General features: G+C 35.8%; 3 protein-coding genes across 7 annotated transcripts in view; all 3 read left to right on the forward strand.

Annotated features, from left to right (window-relative positions):
- The window catches only part of ksr1b (kinase suppressor of ras 1b), a 42,824-nt gene extending 38,972 nt beyond the window's left edge, over positions 1–3,852 (forward strand). For all 5 annotated transcript variants that reach the window (XM_053506951.1, XM_053506953.1, XM_053506952.1 and 2 more), the window contains one exon: positions 650–3,852. In XM_053506951.1, coding sequence (XP_053362926.1) covers positions 650–796 — 147 coding nt within the window. In that variant the 3' untranslated portion in view covers positions 797–3,852. The remainder of the gene's footprint in view (positions 1–649) is intronic.
- Positions 3,853–6,383: 2,531 nt separating this feature from the next.
- Positions 6,384–13,834, forward strand: LOC128533380 (galectin-9-like). Its single transcript, XM_053507630.1, has 10 exons — positions 6,384–6,539; positions 7,242–7,330; positions 8,993–9,200; positions 9,506–9,625; positions 9,949–9,978; positions 10,481–10,510; positions 11,095–11,124; positions 12,318–12,406; positions 12,706–12,862; positions 13,031–13,834. The coding sequence occupies exons 1-10, from the start codon at positions 6,501–6,503 to the stop codon at positions 13,175–13,177; spliced, it is 939 nt and encodes a 312-aa protein (XP_053363605.1). The 5' UTR covers positions 6,384–6,500; the 3' UTR covers positions 13,178–13,834.
- A 1,676-nt stretch (positions 13,835–15,510) lies between these two features.
- LOC128533178 (galectin-9B-like) lies at positions 15,511–18,999 on the forward strand. The gene is made up of 8 exons (XM_053507431.1): positions 15,511–15,639; positions 16,097–16,185; positions 16,332–16,539; positions 16,856–16,975; positions 17,955–17,984; positions 18,066–18,154; positions 18,432–18,588; positions 18,715–18,999. The coding sequence occupies exons 1-8, from the start codon at positions 15,604–15,606 to the stop codon at positions 18,859–18,861; spliced, it is 876 nt and encodes a 291-aa protein (XP_053363406.1). The 5' UTR covers positions 15,511–15,603; the 3' UTR covers positions 18,862–18,999.
- Positions 19,000–19,927: the final 928 nt, after the last annotated feature.

Genomic DNA, 19,927 nt, shown 5'->3' on the forward strand with positions numbered 1-19,927 from the left:
AATAAACTGTTGAAGCAAGTACTGTAGCATAAAATAAGCCTGAATTTCCCCATTACATATTGCTACAGATATTGGCTCATTTGGTGTGTGGTGAGAATGTTTGGTGACAAAATGTTTTCCAGGCCAAAAGCTGGTTGCATTTGCAATGTGTTTTTAGAGATTGGATCATAGTTTTTCGAGAAGATGATGATCTAAATGTAGTTTTACAGAAATGTCAAGAAAAATTATGTAGCAACGGGAGTCTCTGGATGTAAACCCTACTGTAAACCCTACTGTAAACCTGTGGTCTGAATTGTTAAGCATTAAAGGAAGGCTGTCCAGTGCATGCATTAAAAATCTCAACTGTAAGAGGCAGATGGTTATAAAAAAAAAAACTTCTAACTATTAAAAAAAAATAATGATTAGATACAGTAAATATCAATTACTTGAACGCGTCATTTATTGCTTGTGTTACTCTTTTTATATGTGAAATTTTGCTCCTATTGATGAAGCGTGCATGTAATTCTAAAGAGCACAGTAATGAGTGATTCATTACTGCTCAGATTGAAATGTTACTATTTCTTTTGCTGTATTAGTTATTAATCAACTGAGACTAGACCCATGAGACATATATCGTCTTTAACTGATGTCTGTTGTGTTCACCCAAAAGGAGATCTTGTGTGCATGCTGGTCCTTTGACCTTGAGGAAAGACCAACATTCTCTCAGCTAGCAGACCTGCTAGAAAAGCTTCCTAAGCTCAACCGCAGACTCTCGCACCCTGGACATTTTTGGAAGTCTACGGAGTATGTATCGTAGAGCTGTGGGGCTGCATGCCATCACTCTGCACTGCCTCACTGAAGAGAACTTGCTAAACTGAATTTCTCAGATGCAGTCTTCAGGAGAATATGTGTGTGTCTAAAATGCATGTAAAGTCTTCTGTGTTTCCTGAGCCTTTTCCAAGTCTGTCTTAAATATGTAAGACATTGTAAGGTAAACCTGTTTTACGAGGGGCGTTCAAGCCAAACTGGGACTTTTGATTGTACTTAATACCAGAACATGCTTACTGGAGTAAAAACGTTTATTTTTTCTATATAATCTCCTGCTACAATAACGCCCTTATCCCAGTGTTTCATTAGTGCTTGGATACCATCTCAGTACACCAGAGCCATGATCGCACTGCCTGCTTCACCTCCCAGGAACTGCTTTAATGGTCCAAACATGGGAATGACTTAAAGCGAGGTCAGGATTTTGATTTTGCTAATCCTAGTTTTACTTGAATGCCCCTCGTACCTTTAACACATGCCTTTGATTCAGAATTCAGTGAATTCAATACAGCAGGTTATTTCTATTTTAATAAGCTTAAGTTTTAAATGTGAACATTTTTTTTTGAGAAACAGCTGTAGGTTCAGTCTAAGTAATAGAGAGCGTGATATATAGGTGTGCGTGTTTTTCTTTTTGTTTTGTTTTTAGCTGATGATTCTCCAAATATGGTGCAGAGTACTGTATTTTACATTTTCTTTTTCCGGTTATTTTAGTGCAGTAGATTCAGTATTTATACATCACAGTCATATATTTCTTATGTAACACCAGTAACTAAATAAACAATAAATCTTATAATGTCTGTCAGGTTGAGAACACGACAGCTGTGGGAAATTTAAACTGTACATAACAGAAATTTCTTTTTGTATTCTTTCTGACCTTCCCTCCCCCATTTCCTCTTTGTGTCGGAACTGGAACCTACTTCTTCTGACTTCTCCTTTTAATTGTTTGAGCCAAACCAACACTCTGCTGTGTACTTTCAAATTCAACATCCTAAATCTTCTTGTTTTTTTTTTCTTTACAATTTTTCACCACAATCATAACTGTCCTTCTTTTTGTCTCATAACTCTTGGTTTCATGACCGTCTGCAGGGACACTGTAGAGAATGCACTCTCTCGTCTACAGGACATGATCAGAGAATGCACTCTCTATGCCCTTACATATATAAATACAGTACTGAGTGCACTGCTTCTGCACACATGATCATGGCTGGTTCACCATAGTATCAAGTATCATTTGACCTTTGTGTTAGAAAACAATCCTTTAATTTATTTACTATTCAAAATAACAAATCAATATCGAAATCTGAAGTCATAGCAGAGTGCAATTTTTTCCTACATTAAATAACGGGCATCCCAAAAAATTACATTTTTGAAATATGAATATCTGAGGAACTACATGTCCTAGGCAAACAAAATTAGACAGGCTTTATATTGAAAAATAAAAGACTTATTTATAAAAATTCCAACAATTCAAACTTATATAGATTTTATAACTGTCATTGTTGTGATAAAGGTGAATGATGTTATGAATTTGGTATTATGACAGTAACATATGTAGAATTACAGTTTTATATTAGAAATTTTACATCAGCGCCTGAATCCATAGTAATTCAGACTAACCAGTGACTGACTGAACATGCACATTTTCTGCCTTTGTCCTTGTAAAAAAAAAAAAAAAAGAAATTAAGAACTTTTTTTCAAAAGTGGGCTAAAAGATGATTAATCAGTAATGTGCATAAAGCATAAAAAAATATATTCTCTTTACAAATCTGCTGACTTCATGGTCGACAAAATATGAAATATTTTAAGTGTAAGATGCAGCGTAAAACACAAATTTGATATATTTAAATTGACAACAGTATATAAAACTGCAAAACTAAAGGTTGGTAGGACCGGTATTATGATTTATTTAAAATAATTGTTACTGAATTTAATGGCAGTGGAAAGTCATGTAGAGACGATTCAAAGTTATAACACATAAACCTATCATTAAGATATCTGAAGAAGTGGCACTGTCACCTTAATTGTTTACATACTTTTCCTAAGATGGCAGTACTCTACTTGCAGATGGTTCCTATTCAATAAGCATGAGTAAAATATTTGTTTAACTTGCTATATTCGCACTGTTGTCTTTTTCCGTAACCAGAGTTAGCCAAGCATAAACTGTGCTGTACTGAGATCTCTGCTGTTATCTTACAGCCAGGTTATAAGTATCAACTCTTAAAGCTGTAGCATGTGCATGACTGCCTAATTCTGCTTGCTGTACTTGAGTAATATCTGTAAAACTGTTAATGCTGCTGATCCTTTATTCACGCCTTACTGAAGCGGCCAAAGCTAGCTGTTAACATGCCTTACCTTTTTTTTGTTGTTGTAAATTTCACATCTGTACAGTTCTATCTTTAATGTAAAGATGTCTGCACTTTAAATCTAAAACAAATGTTTGAGGAATCCTGTTCTCATTCCTCTCTCTGCTTGCAAATAACACGATGAACACAATGACTTTGATTGTATCTACTTAGGCAAAGTGAACTGAAATGAAAAGAGGACTGTTTGTAGGAATGTATGTTTCTAAATAATTTATGCTTAACATAAAGCATGTTTTTGTGTTTACTTTGGAGCGTGTAATGTTCAGAGAATTGAAATGTAAAAGAAAAAGCAGAAATGTGCTAACATGAGGGATGAGGCATGACAGATGTTAGGAGGTGGGAGATGCAAATGAAACTTTTGGTTATGTTCAAAGTAAAGAAAAGCAAATATTTTATGTGATTTAGACTTTGTAGATAATGTTTTTATTTAATATAAAGCTCAGCCTCCTATTATTTGTACAAACTTTTATATAATTGTTTTTCATCACAGCATTTGGAATACAGTAGGTACTTTATTCCTGTTTCAGAGATATTACCTAAGTATGTACATTTTTAATTGGTTTAATATATAATTTGAATGGATTTGAGGATTTAAGAATTTATCCTTGTACAGCTTGTTTAATGTGTTGGGATAGTTTATTTCATGATGTTACCCTAAACGCAATAAAGACAAATTTGTAAGTAACATCGCTGAGGTTGTAATCTATTGGGAGATTTTGAGGAAAGTGCTCAGGAATGTATTTGTTCCTCTGCATAGATGCAACATAGTTTTAAGAAAGATGAAGTTAATGCAAGTGCAAAAATCTTTTACAGGTTAAAGTAAATATTTTAAATAAGTGATAGCATGATAATAAAGAGATGTATGGTTACTTGACACAAAAATGATACTGAGGCCAGTACCAGGACACCTTAGTCCTAACACACTTTAATAGGCAAGATTAGCTATGGCACAAAATATATCAACAGTATGTATCTACACACAAACTGAAGTGCATCTCAGACCCTTGAAGCAGATGGGCTACAGCAGCAGAAGATCACACGCCTGTCAGGAAAGGTGAGGTTACAATTTGCATGGGCTCACCAAAATTGGACAATAGGAGATTGAAAAAACGTTGCCCGGTCTGATGAGTCTTAATTTCTCCTGCAACATTTAAATAAATTTGACGTACACCTGCTTTATGGCAAATGTTCAGGCTATTTTATTCAGGAGAATATTTTCTTGGCACTTTGTGCTCCTTAGTACGTACTAAGCTTATTTTAAATGCCTATGGCCATCCCTTTATGTCCAGAAAGAAAACGTGCCATAGCACAAAGCTAAAATCATCTCAAACTGGTTTCTTGACATGACAATGAGCTCACTCCAATGGTCTCAATCCAGGAGAGCACCTTTTGGAAATTCAGCATTTTTGTAATCTGACGGTGTATCTGGTGCCGACATTTATAGAAGACTTTGTGCGCAGTATGGAGAAAGTATTTGAATATCTGCCAAGAAAATTTATACAGATACTATAAGGTAGGTGAAAGTTTCTTAAAGAGAATCATTACTGGTGACGAGACATGGTTTCATCATGTATCATGATTCATGAGTATGGAACGGAAACATCCTTAATCGCCGACCAAGAAATAGTTCAAGTGTCAACCATCAGCTGAAAAATGGATGCGTACAGTTTTCTGGGATTCTCAAGGACTAGTATTGGAACATTATTAGAAAAAAAGGTTCGATGATCAACAGTGCTCTTTTTTTTTCAAAAAAAGAGCTGAAGCCTAAACTTTGGATTTAACGCTGAGGACTGCTATCCCAAGGCGTTAAGATTTTGTTTACATTTCTGTCGACACTGTGCAAAAACTTTGTTTTGAGGTTAAAGCATCCTCCCTATAGCCCTGATCTAGCTCTAATGGACTTTCACTTGTATGGTTCTCTAAAAGCAGCCCTACGATGATGAAGATTTACCTATGATAAAGAAGTGAAGACAGCGGTGCATTTGTGATCTAAAACATTTATTTAGTAATACGAAATACAAAAGCTTGTTTTCAGATAGACAAAGTGTATTGAAAAGCAAGAGATTGTGTTTAAAAAAGATGTGCAGTAGAGCCTTGGATTGCAAAATATAATACAAAATATAAACTAAAAATAAAATGAACCTGCACAAAAAAAAAGTAAAAAAATAAATCTGACAGTGTTTCCATTTTTGCGCGCAGGCGCTGTGTGTGAGTGTATGTGTACAAAGCTAAAGTAAGGTGAGGAGTAAGAATGCATCCCTCCCTTCTCCTTCACGTCTTACACAGTAAATCTTTCTCCTCTCTTGTTTGAATTTTGCACACGCACACATTAATGAAAACACTGTTTTATCAGGAAAATACACAAAAAATCTCTCTAATGACACTCAAATGAGTGCACACTAACGGAATCACTGCTCTAAAGTAAAAATAAAACAAATTAAGCTGCAATTTACCTTTGAAAAGAATTACGTCAGAGCAGTGTTTTCGTCAGTGTGTGCTTGTGAAGGCGAGGGGAGGAGGGGTGTGTGTGTATGTATACACGCATGCACGGATATTAATTATACCAGTAAGAGATGCGCACTAAGACCGAGCATGGGGGACGATTACCCACAATTTCGCAGCGCACTAGAGAGAAAAGCCATTAGTTGTGATCACGTGACGATCGGCATCAAAAGAAGTGCATGTGTGATACATAATACTCTGTACTCATAAACCAAGACTTGCTTGTTTTTCAAGTAAAAATTTATTATAATTTTTCGCTTGTCTTGCAGAACACTTGCAATCCGACGTTCCACTGTATTTGTCTTTTCTATAAGTTAATTAAAATAAACTCTACAGTCAGAATGTGGATCATGTATTTCCGCATCAAGATGTAAAACAGAATGTGTGGTTGTTGCCTCAAGGCGGATTGTGGCGACTTCACTGGGTAATATGGCAAACTTTTGGGAAAAGCTTTGACTTTATTTCATTTTTCTGTAAATGTTTGATAAGCTTTAAACACCCAAAAGCCATAAACTTTAATAATGTGTAAACAGTGTTGTATAAGCTTTGTTCAAACCGTACGTAATCAACCGTCAACGTTAATATGTAACCTGATCGAACACTGTCACTCAGGTAACATGGAGAATATTCTAGATCTGTTCCCTGAGCTGACTGAAAACGAAACTGAAAGGCTTATTGTTTTGTTGGCCCCGCCCACTTCCGGAACATTTCCCGACCCGCTTACTGAAGTCAGAAAAAAACAGCCAGAAAACTACATACAGTACATACAGTTTGAAGAAAGAGAAAACAAACGCAGTGTATCTGAATAAAAATCGAAAGCAAATCAGGAAAATGGCGTATTTCTACCAACAACAGCCATTTTACAACCCAGTAAGTGTTTCCGTTTTACATAACGGTTCATATAAGTATAAAAGTAATACACTGTATACGGAGTGTGTTTTTTCTTTTGCATGCGGATCATATTTCACAAACCTTTTATGTATAAAGCCGTTAAAACTTATGCAATCCAATAACTTTATTATTATCTTAGTGTTTCTGCATTAGTTCTGTAAAGAGAAACATGCTCGTAGTAAAAATCTAAATCTTCAGTCTGCATTTAACACCAAACAGAACACGAAATATATTACACATATGATTCATTTGCTTGATGATTTCTCTTTATTACGACCTGATTCAGTAACTAATGTAATCAGTGTTTTTAAACAGAAGTTTAGAAAAAGTATAATACTAAACTGTCTTGCAACAGTGTAGTTAGAAAAAAATGTCATATCCTCTTATGAGGGCATTCACCCCTCAAGAGGTTAAAAGAAATCATTAGTAAGGTTATTTAATAACCTTTTTTGATGGCACAATGTAAAAATGGAAATAAATACAATGATCATAATTCACCTCCTCATTCGCCTTAGTTGGATTTCAGAGATTCCTAGATGGATGGATGAAAGAAACTTGTTGATTTATGTTTCCTGCATGCACTTTTAAAGGTTCAACCTGAGAGTTAGCATCCTTAAAATATCTAGCAAGAACTGTGAAACTTTGTTTTACAGTAGAATTATATACTTTTTCATTCAACAGACAATCCCGTTTACTGGCTCAATCCAAGGAGGCTTGACAGATGGAAAGAGTATTACTGTAAGTGGGCGAGTTTTACCAGGCGCCAACAGGTAAGGTATTATTGTCGTTTTAACTATATAAAAACTGTGCACAGTAAAATAAAACATGCTGCTACAGATACTACACTTATCTAAACTTTATACTTTAAAATTAGATTAAGGACCCTAAACTACATAAAGTGCACAAGTGCAAGTGTGTGCAAGCAGTGGAAAACAGGAGACAAGTCAATGTGCAAGACAATAGTCATAGTTAAAAACAGTGCAGCAACTAAACAGTAAAAGTGCAATATAATGATGATAAGATGCAATGCAGACATGATGTAGATCAATAAATTATACTATTTGTAATGTTTTAACAGCTAATTCAAAATTTTAAAAAATAAATAAATAAATAAATAAATTAATTAATTAATTAAATGGAATTGGGCCACTTTAGTGTGTGTGTGTGTGTGTGTGTGTGCCTGGTCTGATGCCTTTTAGAAGAAACTGTTAAACAGTCTGGTTTTGGGCCTGAATGCTTTTGTGTTCAGTTGTTATTCATGAGGGTAGACAGACATGTGTTTGCTCGACTGTTTCCTGTTACTGTACACTCCTTTACAGAAATCAGAGCAGTTCCAGGAATTGGTTTTTTTTAAAGGCTCTAGTTATACACACATTACTGTGCAGAAATTTGACTAAAATATTTTAAATACTTATTATAATATAGATTTTACAGAACCATAATTATATTAATTAAAATTTTTTGCTGTTTATTAAAATGTTTAGGCCAACGTGCACTAGACTGTTTAAGCCTGTTTATACCTGTATCTAGCTTAATAGTTAACCCAGTCTCTTTGCAAAATTTCTACTAGTGTACAGAGTGTAATATTTACCCTAATGGTATTAATGTAGGTTGATAATATCCCTGTTACTAAGTGAACTACGAGGTCAAATATTTAAAATTTATCACATAATGATATTTAGCAGATTTTAAGCTGAAAAAGATTTATACATAATATAGATACAGTATGAATGTGAACAGCAGTATGCATATCTGCCTCAAGGGAAGTCAGAGGTAAAAGTAAGTAAGTAATTTCACTTTGTCTTTTGTTTTTTAGTTAAAATAGATTTTTTTTAATAAAAACAAAGGTTTCATAAAACAGTAATACAATCATAATATAAATAAAATCTAATAAACAAACAGGTTGTAATATGTCTTGCTTCCCTTGCCAATATGGGGGTAATCTTATTTTGCAGTCAAACTGTTTGAATATTTTATTAGGATTCCTTTTACAGAACTAAGGGGTTTAAACATGTTGCACTATGACCATGTCTCAAAGCACAAAGTAAGGTTAATAAAATGCCTAGGTTTTGCATTCATGAACTTGAGTGGCCTGCAGAGATCCCTGACCTTACTGATCATTTTTTGTAATAAACTAGAATGCTGACTGCATGCAAGTCCTCCTCAGCTGATATCAGCACTTTCTTTGTGGCAGAATGGGGACAAATTACAACAAATAAATTAGTTATTATAACAGATTCTAAATTATATTTTATCTTTTATTAAAGAATGATCTAAATCTGAAATGGGATGCTCAACAAGCACATGTAAAGAAAAAATATTCTTTGGATCGTATATTGTTTCTTGTATATACTTCTGTCTATATACAGTATAGTATATCTTTCTTGGATTAAGTTTTCCATACAGTTACAGTAAGGTGTGTGTTGTTCCAGGTTCCATGTGAATCTCCAGTGTGGTTCAAGACCAGATGCTGTTATCGCTCTGCACATTAACCCGCGTTATGACTCCAGTACAGGATACATTGTCACCAACACCAAGCTAAATAACACTTGGGGTACAGAGGAGCGAATTTACCAGAGCCATTTTCCTATGGGAAATCCTTTCAACCTTCACATCCTGGTTACAACACTCTCATATAAGGTTACTTCCTCCGTCTGCTTTTTTTCCGTTTTAACAAACAGGAATAGTAAGCGATCAGCTAAAATGTCAGTTCAGCATTCTTGATTGCATAATATGTCAGTGCATAGCATGCACTATTGAACCCAAATTACCATAGCATGTCATTTGACCCAATTTGTGCATAATTGATTGTTGAGGCATACTGTATGTCCTGAATCCTGTATCAATGTGCTAACATGTTCAACTTCTGCTCCTAAAAAAGCCACTGAATAAATTTTAATAGAATATCAAAGGCTACATGCTGATCTGAACCTGTGTTTTTATAGATAAGTGTCAATGGCATCCATATAATGGATTATAAGCATCGTATTCCATTCACCATGGTGGACACAATCGTAGTGGATGGGATGGTGGAGGTCAATAACATCAGTTTCCAGGACCCTGTGGTGAGAACAGCTTGTGGTTGTGCTTTAGCACAACATATTTTTCATCTTATTCCTTAAACAAATCCCTATTGATTTGGAGAAATTACAAGGAAATAGCTGATATACTGCTCCTCTTTTGTTTCTGCCAGGGAAAAATTTGCATTTCAGTGTCTAGGATTTTAAAAGAATCTAGACAGAAACAGCTGCACAAACAGAAATTATGAAGCTGGGACATTAATTTTAGTTTATCTTCTAAATGAAAAGAGTAGCATTTTTTTCTAGACCACCTAGTGGCCAAAGTATGTTATTAAAATGATTAAAATGATTTTTATTTAATTTTGTAGGGTATTGTGCCTGCTCAAGCTGGATTTCAGGTAACTGCTAATATTTTAAAAAATGTATTATATATACTTTTTTAATGTTAAAGACTGTAATTAACAAAGGCTTAATAATCTGGTAATTTAATTAGAATGTAATATATAAAGGTGGCACAGTGGTTTAGTGGTTTAGCACTTTTGCCTCAGACCTCCAGGGTCCAGGTTTGATTCCCGCCACGGGTCTGTGTGCATGGAGATGCTTGTTCAACCCGTGCTTGGTGGGTTTCCTCTGAGTCCAAAGACATGAATTGTGTATTAGGCTGATTGGTGTTCCCAAAAAAGCCGTTGTGTGTGTGTGTGTGTGTGTGTGTGTGTGTGTGTGCGCGCCATGTAATGGATTGGCACCTTGTCCAGGGTGTTCGCTGCCTCCTGGGATAGGCCCTAAGCCTTACACGACCCTGTGTACAGGATAAAGCAATATCTCTCTTTTATATATTAATTTTATGATTGTTGCCTCACAATGACTTTACCTTTGATATTTCTCTTGTTTCATTTGTAGCCACAGTTTGCTTACCCTCCTCAATATGCGGTAAGTAACTTCCTGTTTAATAATAAAGTAAAACTCTTATCTTCCCTAAAATCTGATTGTATTACCTTGTTGAAAATAGTGCTTATAAGTTTTTATTAACACACACGAATATTTTTAATATACAAGTAAAACTTTTTCCACTAGTCTTGCTGGCCCCATGATGCATGGCCAACTTCATTTCTCACTGCCTCCCACATCCTACTTGTGTTAATTAACTATAACAGTTCTCTTTACTTCGGAACAGAGAGTGCATGTTCGAGTTCAAAGGTTAAAATTTTATTGCAAGAGTATTACCGTTGGTTTTCTCAGATTATTTGCATATTTGTTGCCTTCAGATGATACGTTGTAAAAGAACTCAGTTAAACTAATAATTTCCCCAGATTAAATTTTAAAAGACATGAATTTTATTTTATTGTAAAATACTGTAGTGACATGGATCACATGCTTTTGAGGTTATGACACCCACAGCTTCAGCTTCCTGTTTTGCAATCCTACACAGTATCTTTTTCTAAAAACCAATCTCCTGTTTTAAAATTATTCTTTCTATTCACAATGATTTATTTATTTATTTATTTTCTCCATAGACGCCTGCATTTCCTGCTCCAACAAGCTATGTAAGTCATATGATTATTTTACATTTTGTTTTACTTAATGTAAGTTCTCCCACTTAAAAAGATGAAAGAAGCCTGTAATTTTCATCATAGGTATACCTCAACTATGAGAGACAAAATAAGAAAAAAAATCACATAGTAGGATTTTTAATGAACTAATTGGTAAATTCCTCTATAATATAAGTATTCGGTCACATACAAACAAGCAAGATTTCTGGCTCTCACAGACCTGTTATTTCTTCCTTAAGAGGCTCCTCTGTCCTCCTCTAATTACCTGTATTAATGGCATCTGTTATCAGTATAAAAGACACCTGTCCACAAACACAAACAATATACTCCAAACTCCATTATGGCCAAGACCAAAGAGCTGTCAAAGAACACCAGAAACAAAATTGTAGACCTGCACCAGGCTCTAAATCCTGCAGTGCCAGACGTTACCACTTAAGCCAGTACATGTCCAGGCCTGTCTAAAGTTTGCTAGAGAGCATTTGGATAGTCCAGAATAGGATTGGGAGAATGCCATATGGTCAGATGAAACCAAAATAGAACTTCAGGTTTGGAGGAGAAAGAATGCTGAGCAGCATCCAAAGAACACCATACCTACTGTGAAGCATGGGGGTGGAAACATCATGCTAGGGAGTTTGGGGCTGTTTCTGCCAAGGGACCAGGGCGACTGGTCTGTGTAAAGGAAAGAATGAAATGGGGCCATGTATCGTGAGATTTTGAGTGAAAACCTCCTTCCATCAGCAAGGGCATTAAAGATGAAACGTGGCTGGTTCTTTTAGCATGACAATGATCTCAAACACACCGTCCAGGCAACGAAGGAGTGGCTTCATAAGAAGCTTTTCAAGGTCCTGAAGTGGCCTAGCCTGTCTCCAGACCTTAACCCCATAGAAAATCTTTGGAGGGAGTTGAAAGTTCGAGTTGCCCAGCAACAGCCCCAAAACATCACTGCTCTAGAGGGGATCTGCATGGAGGAATGGGCCAAAATACCAGCAACAGTGAGTGAAAACCTTGTGTGAAAATCTTATTTTGTCTCTCATAGTTAAGGTATACCTATGATGGAAAATACAGACCTCTCCCATCTTTTTAAGTGGGAGAACTTGCACATTGGTGCAATTGGTGGCTGACCAAATACTTTTTTGTATTTAAGCACATATTCTGTAATAAGCACTTTTTGTATTCTTCCTTATTAGAGCCTGCCATACAAAGCTGTTATCAACGGTGGATTGCAACCTGGCAGAAACATTACCATCCAAGGAGTGGTTAATCCTCAAGCCCACAGGTCAGATGTTAACCTTAATCTGCTACTTTGCATAATTGTGTAGTTTTCTCTATAAGGGAAATATATTTTTGAGGTTTTGTTCATTATAATTTACCAAATATCTTGCAAAGTCCACCACTGATTGTGAGCCAAGCTCAACTAAGTAGCGCCACTTAAACTATTGCATGAACTTCTCACATTTTATGCCGAACATTTGCTAAGGCTATACAGTAGTGTTTTTGTTAAAGGGGAGAGCGCCACAATTTTAGCATAAGTTGTAAAGTTTTCCTTAAAAATTCATTTGGTATTTGTACCACCAGATTTCACATTAATCTACGTCACAGAAGTGGGATTGCCTTTCATTACAATCCTCGCTTTGATGAGCACATGGTTGTGCGAAATACCCAAACACTGGATTCATGGGGCCCAGAGGAGCGCTTTGGAGGCATGCCGTTCCATATGGGACAAAACTTCCAAGTAAATAATATAATGAACCTTATTTACAATATATCTATGTTTGTTTGATTAGGTGGCTGATTGACATAGAAGTTTATTTAAAATTTAGGAGCTTTAAATTATTATTATTGCAAAAACGTCCATAATAGTCTGTGATCTGTGTTTTACACTCTGATATTACTATTTCAGATCATCATAAGCTGCAATCCCCATCATTACAACGTGTTTGTCAATGGTCAACAAGTGCATACCTTTAACCACCGCTTCACCAGGTTGAATGAGATTAATGTTCTGGAGGTGTCTGGTGACCTGACCTTGATTTCTGTAAATGTTTAGCCTTCTTTTTAGAAATTGTTCCATCAAATTACAGCTTATAGTTAGAATGTGAACAAGTTTAACACACACACACACACACACACACACACACACACACACATACATACATTTATATTGAATTGCGAGGACCAGTGAGAGGAGAGGAGTAAGGGGGGTGAAGGAGGCTTCTGTGTACGATGACTTTCACACACACACCCTGTGCGAGCAAGCACACACACAGAGCCCTGTGCGAGCAATCACATACACAGAGCCCTGTGCGACTAAGCACACACACACCACCCATTCAAGTGAGCATACACACATACACACAGACTGCACACACAGCCTGATCACAACTCAAGTCATTGGCTATTAGCCATTAGTACTCGTATATCAAGACCTGCTTGTTTATCAAGAAAAAAAAATTTTTTGCTCGTCTTGCGGAACGCTCGCAAATACAGTATATATAAGAATGGTCAAGTAGAGTATAAGTTTGTCTTACAAGTATATGAAAATAATCAGTGAACCGTAATAATTCAAATAAACCATTTATTACTATTTTTATGGTTTTATATTTTTACTGTGCTTTTTATTGTACACGAGTATTAGGATGTTACCCTGTTAATTGTAATATTCACCTTTAAGCCAAGCAATAAAACTATACCCTCTCCTGCTGTACATCCAAAGTGATTCTGTTTTGCTTCATTGTCTTTCTAGAGTTAATAATAAATATTTGTGTACAAGCCACAGTTAAGGCAGCAGACAATTTTTTAATGACTCTTTCACTAACAATTTGACTTGTCAAAAATAAAATGGAAAATCACAACAATTTAGTGTGGATTACTAACTGCAGAGTAAATACACCAGTGCTGTACCATGACTGCATAAGCACTTAAACGATTGATCGCCCAGTTCTCCTGTATTTTGTTCTGTTTTAACATAAAGCACGAAAGGCAACCACAGATTTCAGTGTGTTTTCGGTCTTGTCTCCCAGTTACACCAGGGAACATCCCATCCAGAACACATCCACACTCCTAACATACTGTACATCACCTCACAATCATATACACAGTGAAAAGGCACCTAACACCAAACACAGTTCACACAGTCACACAGTTCATAAGCATGATGCTAGATTCACTGAAAATGCTAGCCACTCACGCTCACATGTAGTTTAATTATTATTTTTTTATTCCTGCATTTTTGCCAATTCCAACCCACAAGCTAACTCTCACATGAAAGCTATTAGCCATAGAAAATGTGGGCTGCACTTGCTTACTCTAAGACACAATAAGCCAGTCATTGCATCCTTTTTAACTTTTACTTATGCTATATCACATAAATATTTTAGTTCTCTGTCTCTGATTGACAAGGAAAAGAAGTATGGAGTGCATGTCAAATTTTATTCTTTTTGGATTTTGACATCTCATTCTCCTGATAATATAGCAAACACCTTTCTGTTGTGCCACATAGGAACTCCTATAGTGGATAATAATGTCCTTATCAGATAAAAGGCCACTGTTGACCATAAAGGTGTACTTTTAGGATACTATGACCGAGTAAAATGTGTCTTGTTTTAGTAAAAGGAGCCCAAGCACTGGCCCGCTGGCTCTGTAAGACGAAAGAAGTTCTATTGAGAGTAATGACCGACTGCTGAAGGATAAACACCACGGATGTCCGTCCTTGGGCTGGAATACGTGCCTCTATAAGCTTTAGATCCAACAACCTGGGTTTTGATGATGGTCCATCTGGACCTGAAGTTCTTGCCAAGTCTCAGACATGGTCATATGTTGGTCTGCTTAGACAATGTTGTTATTCTTAACTGTATCCATTATTAAAGTGACGATTAACTGCTCTCTTTAGACGCACCCATTCACAACTGGCCTCACCAAGAGCAACTCATTTGCTGAAGCTACACAGTAGTGCATCTCATTATGCTCTCACAGATGTGAGTCTGACAGTCATCTCTGAAAACCTTACAGTGCTAAAATGTTCCTTAAGTCCAGTAGTGTTTAAACAGAACCAGCATTACCAGTTACAAAAAGACTTTTATATTGTTGACATCACTGAAATGAGTTACTGACCCTGATTTTTCTTAGGTAAAAGAATAACCAATAAAAGTTTGTGTTTTCCAAAAATCAAGCTATGCAGTGTTTTCCCATCAGTGTTATGAATCATGGGTTTAGATCATTCTTACCGTAGGCGGTTGTTATTTTTTTGTCATTATGATAAAGTTTGGCAATGAAGCTGGGGGAAATGCAACAACCTCTTTTTTTCTTTTTTCTTTTTTTACAAGGTTTCTTAGCTTGCATAACTCTAACTTCAATAATGTAGAGCCTAACTGATTTACTAATACTCACGAGTAAATCACCCGAAACTTCTGCTTTATAAGCTTTAACTCGGGATAATCGGGCAGACTGATTGTCAGTTGCAGCAGAAATTTGGAAATGACATACTACCAGCAACAGCCCTTTTCCAGCCCTGTAAGTTGCTTGAAATGTTTTTTATTATTTTCGTACTGAAATCCTGATAGCTTTATATTTAAGTAAAATTGTGATATTTCAAAATTATGTATATATTAATTATTTCAATTGCTGTATTATCCTGCTAGATTTTTTCAGATCTTTCAGTCATAGAACTGTTTAAACTATTGTTCCATTTTCAAACTAGTGTAGAAGTACTTCTGTATCGCCGAAGGGAATTAGGTGTCAATAGAAAAAATTAAGCAATAAGAGACTGTATTTTCATTTTTACATAAAATGCTAATCTTAGTGTTCTCTTTTGGAACTCAATTAGCTTTATGGTTAATTTAACAAAGATGGATTTTTTGGTAATCTTTGTTTATTCTACACAGATGCTGCAAACATTTTAAAAAAAAATTAGATTTTAAGAACTTTTAGTAACATGTGCTTATGTAACCAAATTTTAAATTTTTAACAGCAAATCCCCTTTACCGGCTCAATTCAAGGAGGACTGCAGGAAGGCAAGAGCATCACTGTAAGTGGAAGAGTGTTGCCAGGAGCCAACAGGTAAGACAGACGTTTATATTAAAGTGGGTTAACTTTTTTTTCCCTCACCCCTTTTTAAATGACTCATTAGTCCTATTATAAAAAAGCATTATACACCAGCCCTTTTCACAGTAATAACTTCTCTATACATGGTTTTTCATATACAGATTCCACGTGAATCTCCAGTGTGGTTCTAGACCGGATGCTGATATCGCCCTGCACTTTAACCCACGTTATGACTCCAAGACAGGATATATAGTTACCAACTTCAGGAAGAATTCCCATTATGGTACAGAGGAGCGCATCCACCAGGCCCTCTTCCCCATGGGAAACCATTTCAACCTGCACATATTGGTTACAAGTTACTCATACAAGGTTACTTCCTTTATTGACTACTTTTCTGATATAAACCAAAATTAACCGGTAAAAGGTTACTTCAGTTCTGCATTCTTAACTGCATTTGAGGTCACTGTAGTGACCTAATCATATACTTTAGATCTTACGTTACACTAATACAACAGGCTCAAGGCCTAAGTGATACCACTCATTTGGATAGATTGGGTTATAAGTGTAAACTCCATCTTTGAGTGTATTTATCTCAGTGTATTTATATGCTTGTCTTTTGCTCCTGAACATACCACAGTACTGCAGACGTTTAGTTATATTCTGTTCTGCCATTATCTTTCCACAGATAAGTGTCAATGGCAACCATGTCATGGATTTCAAGCACCATATCCCAATCAACATGGTGGACACTATCGTAGTGGATGGGATGGTGGAGGTTTATACCATCAGTTTCCAGGATGCTGCGGTAAGAACAATCATACCTTTAGCTTAAATATTTGTGGATAGGTACATAAAACACTAAAGAATTAATGTATTTCAATATTTCTTTAAGCATAATATATATATATATATACTTAAATACTACTTAAATTGCTTGGTTCAAATATGCATATAGATAGGGTTTATTAACTGATATAGGTCATTAAAATAGCACTTGCTGGTAGAGTATCTCTTCTTGTATACAAAGTCAACACTCAGTATGGGATTAGAGTGGCTAATCCACCAAACGGATTATTTTTGGGAGGTGGGAGAAAACTGGACAACATAAGGAAAACACATAGGAATAGGCATATTCAATAAACTGAGTTTACAAGAGAGACCATGGACCTGAGAGGCAGGATCATGACCCACTGTACCAACATGCTGATTCATTACACTATAATTAATTCTGACCTGATCCTATAATAAATATATTGTTATTTGTACATCCGAGGCTTCAGAATATATGGTTAACCTAAAGTTTATGGTACAAATTACTAATATCAGTGTATAGGAGACATGAATAAAACATTTTCATATGATCACCTCAAATTCAAATTCAAATTTTATTTGTCACATACACAGTCATACACAGTACGATATGTAGTGTCTAAGGTCATCACCTTAACACTGTCCACAAGCAATAGACACCCTGGACAGTGTGTCACTATGGGCAATTTTTGAACGTCACTATTTGGGAATGCCAATTAGCCTAATTTGATTTTCTTTGGACTGTGGGAGGAAATTCACCAAGCATGGGAGGAACATGCAAACTCCATGCACACAGACCCGAGGCTGGACTCAAACCCAGAACCTGTAGATGCAAGGCAATAGTGCTTACTACTAAGCCTGCAATAGATATGTTTTTATTTTTAAAAAATTTGCTTAGAGTTCATTGTTACATAGTTTCTTTACCCATGCAAATGACCCATTTAATCATATTTTCCATATTTTCTCATCTATAGGTACCTTCAGTTGCTGCTCAAGCAAGCTATGTAAGACTTTGTATAATCAGTTAACATTTCGTTTTTACCTTAAAGCTCTTAATAACCATGTTCCATATTCTTTATCATTAGAGCATGCCATACATAACCACCATCCTTGGTGGACTGCAGCCTGGCAAAAATATTTCCATCCAGGGGATCGTTAATCCTCATGCCTCCAGGTCAGCTGTTAGCCCTTTTCTGTTATTTTGCATTGTTAGAGTTGATATATTTCTGTTTTTTGGTATAGCTGAAACTGTGTTCCTAAGCATATTAACAACTTGATTTAAAGGCAGATTTGTACGCCACCAACCTTTTTCCTCGACTTTTTACAGATTAAGTCTAAAATTTTAAGACATTCTGTTTGGGGGAAGAGCACCAATGTCAATTGTTATGCCTTTTAAACAGAAACGATTTGCAAAATGTTACTTAAATTTTATCTGATATTTTTGTCACCAGATTTCAGATCAACCTGCGTCACAGTAGTGGGATTGCCTTTCACTATAATCCTCGCTTTGGGGAGAACTTGGTTGTGTGCAATACCCTAACAAATGGGCAGTGGGGCTCAGAAGAGCGCTCTGGAGGAATGCCATTTCACATGGGACAAAACTTCCATGTACGTAGCACAAATTGAAAAAGAATTTTGCTGTTTTTTTATGCTTGTCTTTTTTTTTTTACTTAAAATGGAAATTCATTTAAAACAGCATCTCATATGTCTTTACTCATGTCACATTTCTTTCAGTTGATCATCACATGCAATCCCCATCATTACAATGTGTTTGTCAACGGCAACCAAGTGCAAACCTACAACCACCGCTTTACCAACCTGTGGGAGATCAATGCTCTGGAGGTGTCTGGTGACATGAGCTTGACTGGTGTAAATGTTTAGCACATTTTTATCTCATATTTTTGTGCAGTGTTTTAAAAGTTAAAGTCAAAGTTAGAATAATGTGTAATTTTTAATTAGGACATATGAATATTATGACTTCAATTTGATCAATAAAATAAAATCCAGTTGTTGAACCCATGTGAACTTTTATGGTTAAGATTATAAAGTTTTTCTATTATGAACTGTGTTTAAAACACAAGGGATCAGACATTCATACACTCATTCACATCCAAAGACAAAGACAATTTAGAATAGCAAATATGCCTACCAGCAGGGAGGAGGGATAAAGCTAAAAAATCCAGAGAAAACTCATTCAGACATGTACAACAACAAAAACAGAAGAGGGGGAAAAAAACAGCAATGATTCCATATTAACTTTTGTATAAACAAGTAAAACAGCGCCATCTGGTGTTACATATCTGCAAGCATTCTGCTGTTATTCTACACCAGGTCTTGCCTGCAGATGGTAGTAAATGACAGTACAAAATAATATGACAGCGAACTCACCATCGTTCTGATGTTATTCAACATGTGTCTGCTGTTCTTTAAATTATCATTAATTATTCAGTTATAATTTGACTTGATCTACTTTAGAACCATCTAGGTCAGAAGAAAATGAGAAACACAATGAAATATTGTACATATACTTTATTAGAATTGTTACTGTAATCATAAAGACTATTACTATATGCTATTTATTTAGGCTTAAAATTTTAGTACTTGCTCACAAACTCAAAATTCCCCTGTTACTTTTTCTTTTATTGATTTGTACTAAAGCAGTGCAGTGCATACTGTCGCCCATAAGTTGGTTGCACTAATCCATTTAATATCCTATTAATGATTTCATCTGAGCAACACAATTCTAGTTGAAATTTGTCCTGAAATGGTATAAACATATTAAGTAAAATATGTTATTATATACTGCACGGTGGTGTAGTGGTTAGCACTGTCGCCTTGCATGTTCTCCCCGTGCTTGGTGGGTTTCATCCAGGTACTCCGGTTTTCTCCCACAGTCCAATGATATGCAGGTTAGGCTAATTGGTGTTCCCAAATTGCCGGTAGTATG

Source organism: Clarias gariepinus, chromosome 11 (assembly GCF_024256425.1).
Source record: "Clarias gariepinus isolate MV-2021 ecotype Netherlands chromosome 11, CGAR_prim_01v2, whole genome shotgun sequence".
Taxonomy (NCBI): Eukaryota; Metazoa; Chordata; class Actinopteri; order Siluriformes; family Clariidae; genus Clarias; species Clarias gariepinus.